At 42.0% G+C, this 15,776-nt stretch overlaps 1 protein-coding gene across 1 annotated transcript; it reads right to left on the bottom strand.

Annotated features, from left to right (window-relative positions):
* Window positions 1-8,089: 8,089 nt before the first annotated feature.
* LOC143859991 (uncharacterized) lies at window positions 8,090-14,730 on the bottom strand. The gene is made up of 3 exons (XM_077370491.1): window positions 14,105-14,730; window positions 8,423-11,591; window positions 8,090-8,271 (listed from the first exon to the last, which is right to left on the bottom strand). Exons 2-3 carry the CDS (start codon window positions 11,405-11,407, stop codon window positions 8,263-8,265), a joined length of 2,994 nt encoding a protein of 997 aa, XP_077226606.1. The 5' UTR covers window positions 11,408-11,591; window positions 14,105-14,730; the 3' UTR covers window positions 8,090-8,262.
* Window positions 14,731-15,776: the final 1,046 nt, after the last annotated feature.

Genomic DNA, 15,776 nt, shown 5'->3' with positions numbered 1-15,776 from the left:
ATGCGGTAATTTACTGAATCTTTGACCCAACACGGCTCCTATTGCAAAGTCGGAAGCATCACACATAATTTCAAACGGTTCGGTCCAATTAGGTGCTCGAATGATGGGAGCCGTAGTTAGCTCCTTTTTCAAACACTCAAAAGAATCGAAGCATGCTTTGGAAAACTCAAATTTTTGATCTTTTGCTAACAAGTTGGTTAGAGGCCTAGCATTTTTAGAAAAATCTTTTATGAAACGCTGATAAAAGCCCGCATGGCCCAAAAATGATCGAATATCCTTCACACTTTTGGGTGGTGGAAGATGGACAATGAGATCCACCTTGGCTCTATCAACCTTAATTCCTTCTTTAGAAATCACATGTCCTAGAACGATGCCCTCTTTTACCATAAAATGACACTTTTCCCAATTGAGGACAAGGTTCTTTTCTCTACTTCTTTCTAAGACCAATTTTAAGTGATGTAAACATTCGGCATAGGTGGAGCCATGAATAGAAAAATCATCCATAAAAACCTCTAAGAAGGTCTCCACCATGTCAGAAAAGATACTCATCATGCATCTTTGGAAAGTTGCCGGAGCATTGCATAAGCCAAAAGGCATGCGTCTATAAGCAAACGTTCCAAAGGGGCATGTGAATGTCGTTTTCTCTTGATCTTCAGGAGCTATGGGAATTTGGTTATAACCGGAATATCCATCAAGAAAGCAATAATACTCATGACCCGCTAACCTTTCTAACATTTGATCAATAAAAGGCAAAGGAAAGTGATCCTTCCAAGTAGCGGCATTAATCTTTCGGTAGTCAATACAAACCCGCCACCCTGTTTGAATACGAGTAGGAATAAGTTCATTGGTGGCGGATTGTATAACGGTAACTCCCGACTTCTTAGGCACTACTTGGACGGGACTCACCCATTGGCTATCCGAGATGGGATAAATGATCCCATTATCTAACCATTTTAAAATCTCTTTTTGGATGGCTTCCTTCATCACAGGATTAGCCCTTCTTTGATGTTCCCTTGAAGGTTTGGCACCCTCAACGAGATGGATGTGATGTTGCAAAATCGAAGGGCTAATTCCTTTGATGTCGGCCATTGTCCAACCTATGGCTTCCTTGTTATCTTTTAGCAATTTAATGAGTTCCTCCTCTTGAGGGGAGGTTAGGTCCGCAGCAATTATTACAGGCAAAGTACAATTATCACCCAAAAAAGCATAACGTAAATGAGAAGGCAATGGCTTCAACTCCAACTGTGGCGCTTCTTCGATTGATGTCTTTGGAAGAGATATTGCGAGTGGTCCAACAGGTTCCACGTTTTGGATGGCAAAAGCTTTGGAAAAGAAGTCATCTCCTCCATCATCTCCTAGTGCATCCAAGCATTCTTGAAATCCTGCATCAAAATCAATTTCAAAGTTAGAAATAATATCATCAGGAAAGGAATGCAACATATTGATTTCTTCATGAAAATTTGGTTGCTTACCCAATCTAAAGACATTAAAATCAACCGATGTGTTTCCAAAAGACAATTTCATTAAGCCATTCCTACAGTTAATTAAAGCATTGCTAGTAGCAAGGAAAGGCCTACCAAGGATGATAGGGATTTGATCCTTGATATTAGCAACGGGTTCGGTATCTAACACGACAAAATCTACGGGAAATAAAAAATCACCTACTTTAACTAACACATCCTCAACCACCCCTTTGGGTGTTTTAATTGATCTATCCGCCAATTGAAGAGTAATGGTGGTTGGTTTGAGGTCTCCTAATCCTAGTTGCTTAAATACAGAAAAAGGCAAGAGATTTACACTTGCACCCAAATCCAAAAGAGCATGTTCAATATTTGTGTTACCAATAGTGCAAGAAATAGTAGGACATCCTGGATCCTTATACTTAGCCACCATTTGTTGAGACAAGATGGAACTTATATTTGCGGCCAAGAAAGCTTTCTTGGGCACATTAGTTGTGCGCTTTTGTGTGCACAAATCTTTCAACACTTTGGCATAAGTAGGAACCTGAGAAATCGCATCTAATAAAGGAATGTTAATTTGCACTTGTTTAAACACATTTAAAATTTTATCCATGGCATCCACCTTCTTATTATTAGCAAGTCTCCTTGGAAAAGGAGCTTTAGGAATGAAATCTCGTGCAGGGGGAGAAGTTACCTCTTCTGGACTTACCTGTTTGGGCTCCTCTTCTGAGCCTGTGGAGGAAAGTTCTTCACTTACCTCCTTTGGAAGATCTTGCGCATTTTTAGAAGGTTCAGATCTGACCTCCTCCTTGTGGTAATCTCTACCACTCCTTAAAGCATATACGGCATTACATTCGTTGGAGGGCTCTTGCGGCGGCAAAATTGGTTGAATGGCATTCAACTGATTTGACGGTACCTGTTGATTCACATTCAAATTCACGTTCCTTGGATTAGGAACGGGTTGACTTGGCATCTTTCCCTTTTCCCTTTCATGCAACGCCATGGCAAGTTGGGAGATTTGCTTCTCCATGTTGTGTTGCTTGTCATGAAAGTACTAGTGAGAAGTTCTATGCTTTTTTCTAAGGAAGCTATGCATGCCGACTCTCCTTGTTTTTGAAAACCCGGCGGTTGCTGATTTGAAACATTATTAATCATGGGGTTTGGAAAAGTAGGAGGGGAAGGGGATGGCCGAACAAAAGTGGGAGGGAAGGTGGGCCTAGGTTGGCCGAATTGGCCTTGGCCTTGGAAATTAGATGGTCCACCTTGACTCCATGAAAAGTTGGGATGATTTCTCCATCCCGAATTATAAGTGCTAGAATAAGGATTATTAGAATACAAAGCACTTACATTCTCATTAGAATTACCAAATTTAGCAAGAGTTGGGCACTCTTCCATGACATGGTCCGTGGCTTGACACCAATTACACATGGGAACACTATGTGCAATTTGATTGACTTGTGAAGGTCCTTTAACAACTATGGCTTCTAGCCTTTTGATTAGGCTATCAAGATGGGCCTCTTTTGCCATGGCACCCTCTATTAGAAATCCCTTACTTGAAGTGGCTCTCTCACCGTCTTGAGTGGATTCCCACTCTCTTGTTTTTTCTGCCAAATCAAGTAAGAAGTTCCATGCCGCGGCCTCATCCGTGAAAGATGTAAAACCGTTAGGACACATGAATTCAAGAAGTTGCTTTGTTTGGTAATCTATGCCCTCATAAACAATTTGGCATAAGTGCCACAAATCAATTCCATGGTGAGGACACTCTTGGAGTAGGTCTTTCAACCTCTCCATAAACTTAGAAAATGACTCTAATGGCTTTTGTTTGAATTGTAAAATATCGTTCCTAAGCTTATTAGTTTTATGTAATGGAAAAAACTTTTTTAGGAAAGCGACGGCGAACTCCTCCCAAGTGGTGATGGAGTTCGTTGGTAAGCCATAGAGCCACTTTTTGGCTCCATCCTTGAGTGAAAACGTAATAAACCGCAACTTTACCGCATCATCGGTAAGTTGTTGCAACTTAATCAAAGCACATACATCTTCAAACTCACGCAAAAATAAATAAGCATCCTCCGAAGGGAGGCCATGAAAATGAGGAAGCAAAGAAATAAATTGCGATTTTAGCTCAAAATTATCGCCCTGCGCAACCGGCAATCTAATGCAAGAAGGTTGCGCGGTTCGGGCCGGATAGAAGCGATCGCGCAAACTCTTGGGCGGCTCTTGTTCTTCCGCCATGACTACTTGATTTGGATTTGGTGCGATGTCTTCCGCCGTCTCTAACCGGTTTGCTCTTTCTAGTCGATTGGCCGAGTTCCGCACCCAATCTGCACTCATAAAACACAAGAAAACCAAGTAAGAGAGATGGATAACCAAGAAACCAAAAATATAACTAAACTAAAAATAACTACTAATCTAACGCTTCGAATAATTAAGATTCTAATGCAACTCTCTTCCCCGGCAGCGGCGCCAAAAACTTGTTTGAAATATTAAATAACCGCAAGTGCACGGATCGTGTAAATACGGGTCGAACTCAAGGAAGAGAAATCTAGTTGTCAATCCTATTCTTTTACCGATTAGAATACTAGCTATGATATAATGTTGCCTGGAATAGACTCAGGATTTCCGTGGACTTAGACCTCGGAGCCAACACTATATATAAGCGTGTATTCTATTCAATCTAAGAATCAAATTCAACTACGATCTTGATTTGGAAATCTTAATTTAGGCAAAGTGTACCAAAATTCTAATGACATTTATTAACTACTTATCTAATCTAATTAGAAAACTAAAATTCTAAAGGCCTAAGTTAATTGAAAAATTGCGAAAGTAATTTGGAATAGTGTAAAAACCTTAATTCAATATAAAAAATTACTTAGGGTTAGAATCCACCATGGGTTTGGATTAAATTGATTAATTAAAACAACTCTTGAATTGGGTTGAAAAATTCGATTAACTAGTCAATAAGGAATAAGATCAAAGGGATGTCATTCCTTATAAGTAATTAATCAAATCCACTCTCCAATTTATGTTGATTATATAGAACTTTATATTTGTTAATCAACAATCATTCATACGAAAGGGGAAAGCCAATGGCATGAATGATTGGGATTTTCCAAACACAAACTCCTACACAATTTTTCAATTGAGTAGATTGATTTAATTGTAATTATTTCTCCTTCCCCATGGTTTCAACTAAACCCTAAGTAAATAGGATTTAGTTACTCATGAAGAAGGGAAGAAAAACAAAAATAAACGAGATAAATAGGAGAAGAATTGCCATATAGAACTTGAAAGAAAATTAAACAAAAACTAATTACTTCTTCACTAACTTGAATTGAAACAAAATTACATCAAATTGAACTTAAAATAAATAACAAAAATGAAATAGAACTTAGTCTTTTTCTCCTCAAACTTTGGTTGCATCTTCCTCCTTCAAGCTTTAATGTCACATTGAGTTTGAATGGTGGATGATGATGCCTTGGATTGAGAGTTGAAAAGAAAAAGAAAAAGAAAGAACAAGAAAACCTAAGGGAGAGAGCTTGAGAGTAGTGGAAAGAAAAAGAAAAAACAGAGTGTAGAGAATCTGAAAAGAGAATGAGTTGTCTTGAATATATAGCCTTTTACCCTTCTATCTTCAACACCCAAGAAAAGACACCAATTTGGTAAGTGGGTAAATTTTGCAACTCTTGTCTCTTCCTTAGAAATTTTCCTTCACTTTGGATCCCACTTATATTAAACAAATAAATAAAACAAATTATCAATCAAAAATAAAGAGAAAATAGCATGCTTTTGATAAGTTCAAGTGGGTCCATTATATATAATATAATATATTGTATTGAATTATAATTTAGCCCAAAGCAAAACCGTGGGCTGCTCGTAGTGTTTTTCAACTGAGTCCCACGTTTGATACCCCAAATTAGCACTTTGCTATTTCCAGTAGAAAGGAGAAACGTTGGATGCTTTAAAAATCAAGGTGAACAAGTGGGTCCCACAAGTATAATATTATATATACTAAAGAAACTGCATAGTTTTTGAAACAACTAGCCAAAAAAAAAAACACGAACGAGACTACTGTTATGGAAAGTTTGCTTGCTCTTTTTATTATTTAAAAAAAAACACTCCAATGGTTCCACACGTTTTATATAGCAAGAATGCATGGGCTACTATTTTAAAAAATGGAAAGTGGCTTGCTGTATATTCTCAAGTGGGCAGCTTTGTAATGCATTTGCCTGTATTGAAATAAAAAAATAGAAGGTTTCTATTGTGTTCAAAACGTGGAGGGCTGAATTGTGTAATTGCATTCATGGTTTGAAATTAGCAAGTGAGTTGAGTGGGTCCCATTTAAGTAATAGAAAGTTGTCATTCCCATGCAAGTTATAAAAGTGGGCTGTTTTAGGCCCAAAGAAAGCCACACTTCAAGATGATGATCCAACCATCCACCTCATCATATTTTAAAATGTGAGAGGGCTTCTTTAAACTTGTATATAAAAAAATGGAAAGTTGCATTTGAAATGGACTGTACACCCCACACCATAGGATGATCAAAACCATCCATTAGATGGGCTATAATGTGAATTGGATCGGTTGGGCATTCAAAAGTCATTTCCATATGAGAATCCGAGCCGTTCAAGTTAACGGATCGCGGTGTGAATTGGTTGCGCCCTTCAATTATTTCCATAAAATGATCCAGACCATTCAATTAATGGGGGGGCTGATGTGAAGCAGTTACACCTCCTCAATCGTACATTGCTCCTTAACATTTTATTCAGCCCATATTCTTAATAAATATCAATTAGCCTGGGCCGTCCACCCCAAGTGACTTCCATATGATAATCTGAACCGTTCATTTGATGAGTCCAACACGAGAATGAGTCCCCCACAGAAATCAATTGATCTTCTTAGCTTCATTTTCTGTAAAAACCCAAAAATAATTCTGAAACATCAAAAACAAGGAAAACACATCAAATAGCACTGCTCTAAAAGTAAAAAGATAATAATTTCTGAGTTACATAGGCAATATCAAATTCAGACAATAGCAGCAACCATCTGGATGTTCTCCCGGTGAGGGCGGGCTTCTCGAACAAGTACTTCAACGGATCCATCCGCGAGAGTAAGAGAACCTTGTTTGATAGCAGGTAATGCCTAAGCCTCTGAGTTGCCCAAACCAGGGCCAGACAAGTCTTTTCCAAGATAGAATATTTGATTTCGTACTCCAGCATCTTCTTGCTGATGTAGTAGATAGGCTTTTCTTTCTTCGACTCAGGGTCTTCCTGGGCTAACATGCAACCCATAGCTGTGTCGATGACAGATAGGTACAGCAACAGTGGCTGGTTCGGAATAACTGGTGACAAGACTGGAGGCAGAGTTAAACATTGCTTGACTTTCTCAAATGCTTCCTGACACTCATCATTCCACTTCTTTGGAGAATTTTTCTTCAGCAGCTTGAAGATGGGTTCACACGTCATTGTCAACTGATTTATGAACCTTCTTAGGTACTGAACCTTTTCCAGGAAACCACGGATCTGCTTTTCGGTCCTCGGCGGCTCCATCTCTTGGATTGCTTTGATCTTTTGAGGATCTACCTCGATCCCTCTTTCGCTGACCATGAATCCCAACAACTTCCCTGAAGTAACCCCGAAAACACACTTGCTCGGGTTCAAGCGAAGCTTATACTTCCGGATCCTTTCAAAGAACTTCCTCAGGACTACGGCATGCTCTGGTCGAGTCTTAGATTTAACAATCATGTCATCGACGTAAACTTCGACCTCTTTGTGAATCATGTCATGCAATAAGGTGGTAGCCGCCCTTTGATAGGTTGCCCCAGCATTCTTCAGCCCAAATGGCATCACTCTGTAGCAATACGTTCCCCATGGAGTGGTGAACGCAGTTTTTATCATGTCCTCAGGGGCCATCTTGATCTGATTATATCCAGAAAACCCATCCATAAAGGATAACAAAGCCTGACCAGCTGTATTATCCACCAGGAGATCGATGCTCGGCAAAGGAAAGTCATCCTTGGGACTCGCCCTGTTTAAATCTCTGAAATCCACGCACATTCTGACCTTTCCGTCCTTCTTGGGCACCGGTACTATGTTAGCCAACCATTCCGGATATTCAACCACTTGAATGAAGCCCGCATCTAACAGCTTCTTGACTTCATCATGGACTTTCAATTCCCATTCTGGTTTTAATTTTTGAAGTTTTTGCTTTTTGGGCTTGGCACCTGGGATTAGGGGAAGACGATGCTGGACAATGTCTTCGCTTAATCCCGGCATGTCATCATAGGACCAAGCAAAAACCTCTTTGTATTCCTTAAGCAAAGTGATTAATTCTTCACGCTCCTCCGGGGATAACGTTTTGCCAATCCGTATTTCCCGGATTAAGGTTTCATCACCAATGTTGACGGTTTCAATTTCTTCTTCAAGTGGTTTAGCCCGACGCTGCTCCTCCTGAGTGATCATGTGTTTGATCTCAGGGGGAGTTTCGTCGGCATCCTCATAAGAGGGGGAGTCTTGATCATTGTTATTAGTTTTATCAATTTGAGAAGCAGAAACAGAGACAGGAAGATACTGAAACAAGTCCTTCATTTCATTCATAGAATCAAAATTTACATCATTGATCAATTGGCCCACAGCAGGCTTTACAGTATGCTAAAAAAGAAAGTTTGTATCGTCAACTGAAATGTTGACACCTGACTCAACTGGACTATGTATGGACTTTGCAGTATATTCTATAACGGACTCATCTTCATAGACAGCATCTATACCGGAGGACTCGCCATCCGCACCAGGAATGTCTAAGCTTCCTAAGGTACCTGCATCCAAAGAATTGTTAGAAATAACAGACTTTATATTTGACTCGGAAACAGACACATACTCAGAAACGTTAGACTCTTTTGGAGGAACATGACTATACTGAAGAACTAAATGAGGAATGACCTGAGAGGTCCAGTTATCAAGGGGTACCTCAGCTGGGGTAATTCGGCCCTTAGGGTTCAGGATGTGCGCATCTTCTCCGATCATGGCAATGACCGGTGCCTCAACCTCGAAGAGGGAGTCTAGAAGGCGCGGTTCTAAGTTCTCCGCCCAATCAAATTCCTGTTTTTCGACAGCTGTAATCTGCCCATGGAAGTACTCATCTGGCAATTCATCAGCGAAAAAGATTTCAAAACCCGGCAGCTCTTTCCCAGACTCATCCAACCACGGTTCGAGGAAACCACAGAACGGGCGATCAGCTCCTTCTTTCCTGTACCTACCATTCATCAACAGACTGAACGGTCTCATAGGCAGCTCTAGGCCCCGACGACGCAGCTCTACCCACTTCAGCATGTACTGCTTCCTTTCCCTGATTTCCTTTCGAGTGGGTTCATATCCTAACCCAAACAAATTGTTTGCGACCTTCAGCTCCGGCCACTCAGTTAAACCTTGTAGATTTCTCCCTAGACCAGTTCCAGGAATATACCCATATTTGCGCATTATTCGGGCTACCTGCGCATTTGCACTGGACATAAACAGAATTTCTTCGCTCATAGCTTCTTCCATAGTAATGGTCGAAACTTCGAGCGAAAACCCAGTCAGATTGACATCTATGGTGCTTGAACCAATCTGCTCTTCGGATATCTGTCCAACCTCTGGTTCTGGGTCCCCTCTAACTGTGATAATTCTGTTATTCTTGATGAACTTGAGCTTCTGATGGACAGTGGAAGGAACCACTCCGACTTTGTGAAGCCAAGGTCGGCCGAGAAGGAGAAAGAAGGAGGTCTTGATATCCAGAACTTGAAATTCTATGTCAAACATTTCACCTCCAATCTCGATTTCGGTGACCAAAGTTCCAATGACATCCCTTCTGGTCCCATCGTAAGCCAGTATCCCCTGCTCTGACGGAATGTAGTCATTTGGCCCAAACCCCAAGGCAGTAGCGGTGCTCAAAGGACACACATTCAGAGCTGACCCGTTGTCAACCAAAACCTCTGGTACCTTCTTCTTATTGCACACGACGGTAACTCTGAGGAATTTTGTATGATTCTTACCTTCCGGAGTCAGATCTTCATCAGAAAAAGATATGGTCATAGCTGCTCTGGCCATAGATACGAGCCCAACCAGCTCGTCAGGGGTTATATTCACAGACACTTGTGCTGTATTCAGTTCGCGAAGTATAACCTGACGATGCTTAGGTGATGACATCAACAGACCCCAGATAGAAACATTAGCTTGGGTCTTTCTAAGCTGCTTCAACAGAACGTCTTCATCTTCTTCAGGACGCAACCTCTGATTCTGATTTTCAACAGCTCTGGCAATCTCAGCGGGATTCTCTGCTCTCAGCTCGGGAGGCTTAAAGACGCGTCCACCACGAGTAACATGGTGAACCTCATCACAAGGATCGTTCAACAGAAGCAAATCATCATCCTCAAGCTTAAGGAGATACGGGACTTCGCCTTTCTCTTCCTCCCCCTCGAATCTGAGGACATAAGGGCATCCAAAGGATTTCCCAACTTCTTGCGCAGAGGACAAGACATAAGGCTCTTCGCGTTTAACTTCCTCATCATCGGATTCCCATCTCAGGATATACGGCTCATCAGAAATAACGGCACATATACGGGAATGATCCAGGACAACCTCCTCAGTAAGAATGGCATAGACATTCGGAGGAGGCGTAGCGTGCGTTGGCAATGGATTCCTGGTGACATTAGGAAGAGCCTCCACCCCAATTTCTTTTGCCTCGATCTTATCCTGGATCCTATGCCTTAGTGCCATACATCTGTCGGTCAAATGCCCAACACTCTGGTGATATTCGCAGTACTGATCTTTTCTCCAATATTTCGGGAGAGGATTTGGGGCTTTCCGGGGTTCTAGTAGAGTGATCTTCTTGTCCCTCAACAGTTTTTTGAGAGCCACAGATAGGGAATAGGGTAGAGGAGTGAATTGTCTGGGCTCATTTCTTTCCGGACGAACGCCTCCGGGACCTTCTCTCCTAACTGGACGAGCAGTATTCACATTGTTAACTTCCTTCGGAGGCGCCATAGGCCTTTTCCCCTCTCTGACATCTGATGTGGAGGCCCTAGTTCTCAGGCCGCCTTTAGCCAATATGTCTTCGATTCTAGTCCCGGTCTTGATCAGATGATCGAAGTCATTGAAGTACTGGATTGACATATGAGGAAAGTAAAAGGGGGAAAGATTCTTGACGGCAATCTTGATAAGATCGTCATCCGGTAACTTGTGGGTCATTTGGGCTGCCTTTCTCCTCCATCGCCGAATGAAGGAAGTAAAGGTCTCATTGGGTCCCTGCTTCAGCGATTTCAAGTCCCTTCTTGTCACGTCAATCCCCTCTTCCATGGAGAATTGCTGGACAAACTTGTTAGCTACACCTTCAAGGGTCAGGACCTCTTCTGGCTTCAGATGCAGAAACCACTTCTTGGCTGTCCCAGTCAAAGTCCTAGGGAACACTAAAGCAATCTGCTCTGGGGATAAACCGTGCTGCTGCAACAGAGGAATGACTGACTTGAGATGGCTACGAGGGCACCCCATTCCGTCGTATTTGTCAAAGTCTGGCATTTTGAACTTGGGCGGAAGTACGACCCCTGGAGCTATCATGAATTCAGACATATCCAAATTTTTGGGACCTTGGCACTTCATGGTTTCCATATCCCGGGTCAGCTTCTCAATTTGGTCAGCCAATTCCTGTGCTTTATCAGGATTTCCTAGGTTAGGAAGACAGTTCTCTGCTGCGTATTGGCACTCATCAAAGTCTTCGATTTCAAGCAATACAGCTGGCCTGGGAGAAACAAGAGGAACGGAAGGTATAACTGGGGACTGCTGATTGGCCGGGTCTTTAGAGGTAGAAAGACGATCACTTTTCAGGAGGGCTATATCATCCTTCATGGCACTCAACTGAAGGAGAATAGCCTTCATCATTTCATTCGTATCAGGACTATTGTTTCCGGTCCCTTCCATTGATTCAGATGCAAGTGGAATGGGTGAAAGAATATCTGGAAGGCCGAGGAGAAGCGGCGCAGGAGAAGTAAAGGATTGATTCTGGGGAAAAGGAAAGTCTATTCAGCCTGGAATCTGAAGACTGACGGGACCAGGCCGATTTCGAATTGACTTTCTTGGGAGCGATGATGTCCCGCTAAGACTCCTGAATGGAAGTTAATAAGTTAGATTGCACATTTGATAATTGAGATGGAACACTTCACACAAATTCAAGACGAGAGAAATAGAAGAGAACACATTTTCATTGATCACAAATCAAACTGCAGTTACGATTGATAAAACATGTCACTTTTAATTACAAGTAAATGGAACCAAGTGAGCATAATGAAACTTGAAATTAAAATGACAATTGTATGAAAAGGGTCTTCAATGCTCCATGATCCGAGCTCTCTTTCCCGCAGGCTCTTCTGGTAACTCCTTCCGTTTGACTTTAGATGATAAAGCAAATCTCTTAACTGTAACCTTGTTTCCCCAAGCAGCTACAATAGACTTTATGAGACCGGGAGTACATGGATTTCCCGTGATCTAATAAAGCAAACTAGTGGGTGCATGAAAGGTTGACCTTTCCAAACCCATAAGGTACACAAATGGATGCGGGCAGGTGTGGGACATGATCCCGCGAGAGGTGCGTGGGGCGCGAGCCGCCGCGCCTCTCTCTTGGTCTCTCGTACCCACGCGATTGGCGTGTGCATTTTAATGTTGATTTGAATTAATCTTTCCTGTGAACTTGGGATCACTAAGGCAATCCGAATTCCACACGAAAGAGACTGACAGAGTCGCCACCTAGATGTGGGATCTAGGACCCGTAATTAACCAGAAATCTAGACTCGCTACCTGGTTACGAGAATGGAAGGTATGGGGAGTTATCCGCCACATGCACCATTCCTGCCCGATAATCGGTCTTCGATTCCAAAAGCTAATTCTTTTAAATTTATTTTAAATGGCTCATTCAACTCTATGTTAATGTGCGAACTAAGTGACATGCATCCTATGATCTAATTTTAATGTGAATCCTAGATGTGTATCTTGATTTATTAATTTGTCTGGATTCATTCTAAGTGAAAGTTCTCCTAGAATTCTAATTTCATGGAAAATCCTAAGTGATTTGATTAAGCATTTACAAGAAAATTAATATACAAAACACCACAATTTGTTTGTGGTGCCGACTCGCGGGTGGTATGCCATCAGACATCCAAGCTGCCTACGTACCCAAGCCTTACTGGGATCAGAGTCGACGTAGTTCGGTGCACTTAAGCTAAGCTACATATGCCTAACTCAACTAGGACACCGATCTAGACGGGATTGACTGTTTCAACAGTTTTAAGAGAAGTTATTTAATTCAAGTTGAGGATTTTATTATCTTAGGATTTCATCGAAGATGCTATATGATCCTATCTAAATGCAAGTTGTCCCTTAGACTAATGCAGGTTAGCCTACATCCTAGTTTACTAGGCTTGTCCTAGGGAAAAACTGGATGACTAGTGTAACTTGACCTATGGCACGGTTGCTATACATAGCAAGCGTCCGTGATGAGGCTGGACTCCTAACTCTAGGACTCCCTAAAACTTAGGACACAACACGACACGACACCATTGTTCCTAAATTGGGCTCTAAGGGTTCTTACGACAGAAACCATAATCCAATGGTTCCGAGAGACACGAGATGAATCGAGATGATGAATAGTGTGAGGGAATGGGAAAGATAGAGAAAGGTGCGACTGAACTTGGGAGTGCCAAATTGCCTACGTACCCCGTGATGGGGATCAAGCCACACGTAGTTCCACTGGGGAGGTTGCTTGGATTTTGGAAAACAGGTTTGGTATTTGGATCAGGAATCGGGTTTGTATTTGAGCATTGGACTTGAGATTCAAAAACATTGATATAGCAATGGGATTTTGGAATTGGGAATTTGCATCAAAGAATTGAGCATATTGGAATCATCAAGGGTTTGAATTTTCGGAATTCAAAGTGGGCGGGCTTATGAGATTCGGCCAAATGGATTCAGACATGCGACTCGGATTGTGTTGGGATATGACTTGGTTGGATTGGGTTAATGGTTAGGGTCAAGTGAGTCGGGTCTAAGTTAGGAGCAAACCCGAGACTAGCCATGGTCTAACTAGGAGGAAGCAGGGTACAAACCAGGGTGCGGACCAGGGTGCACCAGGGTGCGAACCAGCAGGGAACCAGGGTGCGAACCAGCAGGGAACCAGGGTGCGAACCAGCAGGGGAACCAGGGTGCAACCAGCAGGGAACCTGGGTGCAACCAGCAGCGAACCTGGGTGCAACCAGGGTCTAACCAGAGTGCGAACCAGCAGGGAACCAGGGTGCGAACCAATATCGAACCAGGGTGCGAACCAGTAGGGAACCAGGGTGCAACCAGCAGGGAAGCAGGGTGCGAACCAGTAGGGAACCAGGGTGCGAACCAGTAGGGAACCAGGGTGCAACCAGCAGGGAACCAGGGTGCGAATCAGTAGGGAACCAGGGTGCAACCAGCATCGAACCTGGGTGCAACCAGCAGCGAACCTGGGTGCAACCAGGGTCTAACCAGAGGCTAACCAGGGGGAAAACAGACCCTACATGCTTCCTAACATGGTTTTTCTTTTAAAGTAAAAGATATGCATGAAAACAGACCCTACATAGAATTGAAATAAATGCCTACCTCTTTGGAAACCCACTTTGTGTTTGATTTTTCTTTGATGGTAATTCCTTGAAGATGATTCCTTGCTTGATAATGACTGCTTTTGATATATATCACCCAACGTATAAAATCACCCGATCCGGCAAGGATGGCCGAACCCTTGAAGAGATGAGGGAGAGGGATGAATTTTCTAAGAGAGGGGTTCTTTTTCTTCTTTTTTCTTGGATGGTGGGATGAGAGGGTATTTATAGGAGAATGGGATAGGAGGTTAGGTGAGGTTAGGTGAGGTTAGGTAAGGTTAGGTGAGGTTAGGTGGTTAGGTGAGGTTAGGTGAGGTTAGGTGAGGTTTGGATGGTTAGGATGAGAGGAGAGGTTAGGTGAGGTTAGGTGAGGTTTGGATGGTTAGGATGAGAGGAGAGGTTAGGTGGTTTTGGATGGTTAGACCCAGGTCAAGATCTGCCATTGATCTAACGATTTACGGAAATCGGGTCTCGGAATGGAATCAGGGTTCGGGCTATGAAGTGACCCTATCTTATTTTGTCCCGATTGATGATCCGTAAAGTCAGATCAAGATATTAATGACCTAAAACATATATTAGGTTATTGTTGGTTAAAGTAAAGCAAAATGTGGGTGTCTACAGATGCCCCTCTTTGGTAGAGACGACGTAGTCATCGAATACCAAAGTTAAAATGACAGAACCATTTTGCGTAACTTTAATCGACAAAGGAACCCCCTAAACACAATGCAACCTAATATAATGCAAGACCTTAGATGAAATCCTAGAATTGGAATGCAATAAAACAAACCCGCTGCGGTGCCGCTGGCAACGAGAGAAATGGGATACCATTTTCAAATGGATTTTCGGAGGGAAAGGAATATCGCTTTTGAACAGCTTCAGAGGAAATGAGACGTCATTTTCAAATGGTCTCAGAGAGAATAATGGATGACTTTTGAAAGATTCTTAATGAAAATGCAGCATCATTTTTGAATGGGCTTGGGCAAGATAAAATACCGTATTTATACGGATTCCAAGGAAATGAGACATCATAGTTGTATGATGTTCAAAGGGTATAAGAGATCATTGTTGTATGGACTTGAAGAGAATGAAATACCGTATTTGTACGGATTCCAAGGAAATGAGACATCATAGTTGTATGATGTTCAAAGGGGATAAGAGACCATAGTTGTATGGACTCGAAGAGAATGAAATACCGTATTTGTACGGATTCCAAGGAAATGAGACATCATAGTTGTATGATGTTCAAAGGGTATAAGAGACCATAGTTGTATGGACTCGAAGAGAATGAAATACCGTATTTGTACGGATTCCAAGGAAATGAGACATCATAGTTGTATGATGTTCAAAGGGTATAAGAGACCATAGTTGTATGGACTCGAAGAGAATGAAATACCGTATTTGTAAGGATTCCAAGGAAATGAGACATCATAGTTGTATGATGTTCAAAGGGGATAAGAGATCAAAGTTGTATGGACTCGAAGAGAATGAAATACCGTATTTGTACGGATTCCAAGGAAATGAGACATCATAGTTGTATGATGTTCAAAGAGGATAAGAGACCATAGTTGTATGGACTTGAAGAGAATGAAATACCGTATTTGTACGGATTCCAAGGAAATGAGACATCATAGTTGTATGATGTTCAAAGGGGATAAGAGACCATAGTTGTATGG

Source organism: Tasmannia lanceolata, unplaced genomic scaffold (assembly GCF_043159265.1).
Source record: "Tasmannia lanceolata isolate RefF3 unplaced genomic scaffold, GAP_Taslan_0.1 ptg000037l, whole genome shotgun sequence".
In the NCBI taxonomy this organism is placed as follows: Eukaryota; Viridiplantae; Streptophyta; class Magnoliopsida; order Canellales; family Winteraceae; genus Tasmannia; species Tasmannia lanceolata.
Note: the sequence above shows the minus strand (reverse complement) of the source record. Positions and strands in the feature narration are given on the sequence as shown.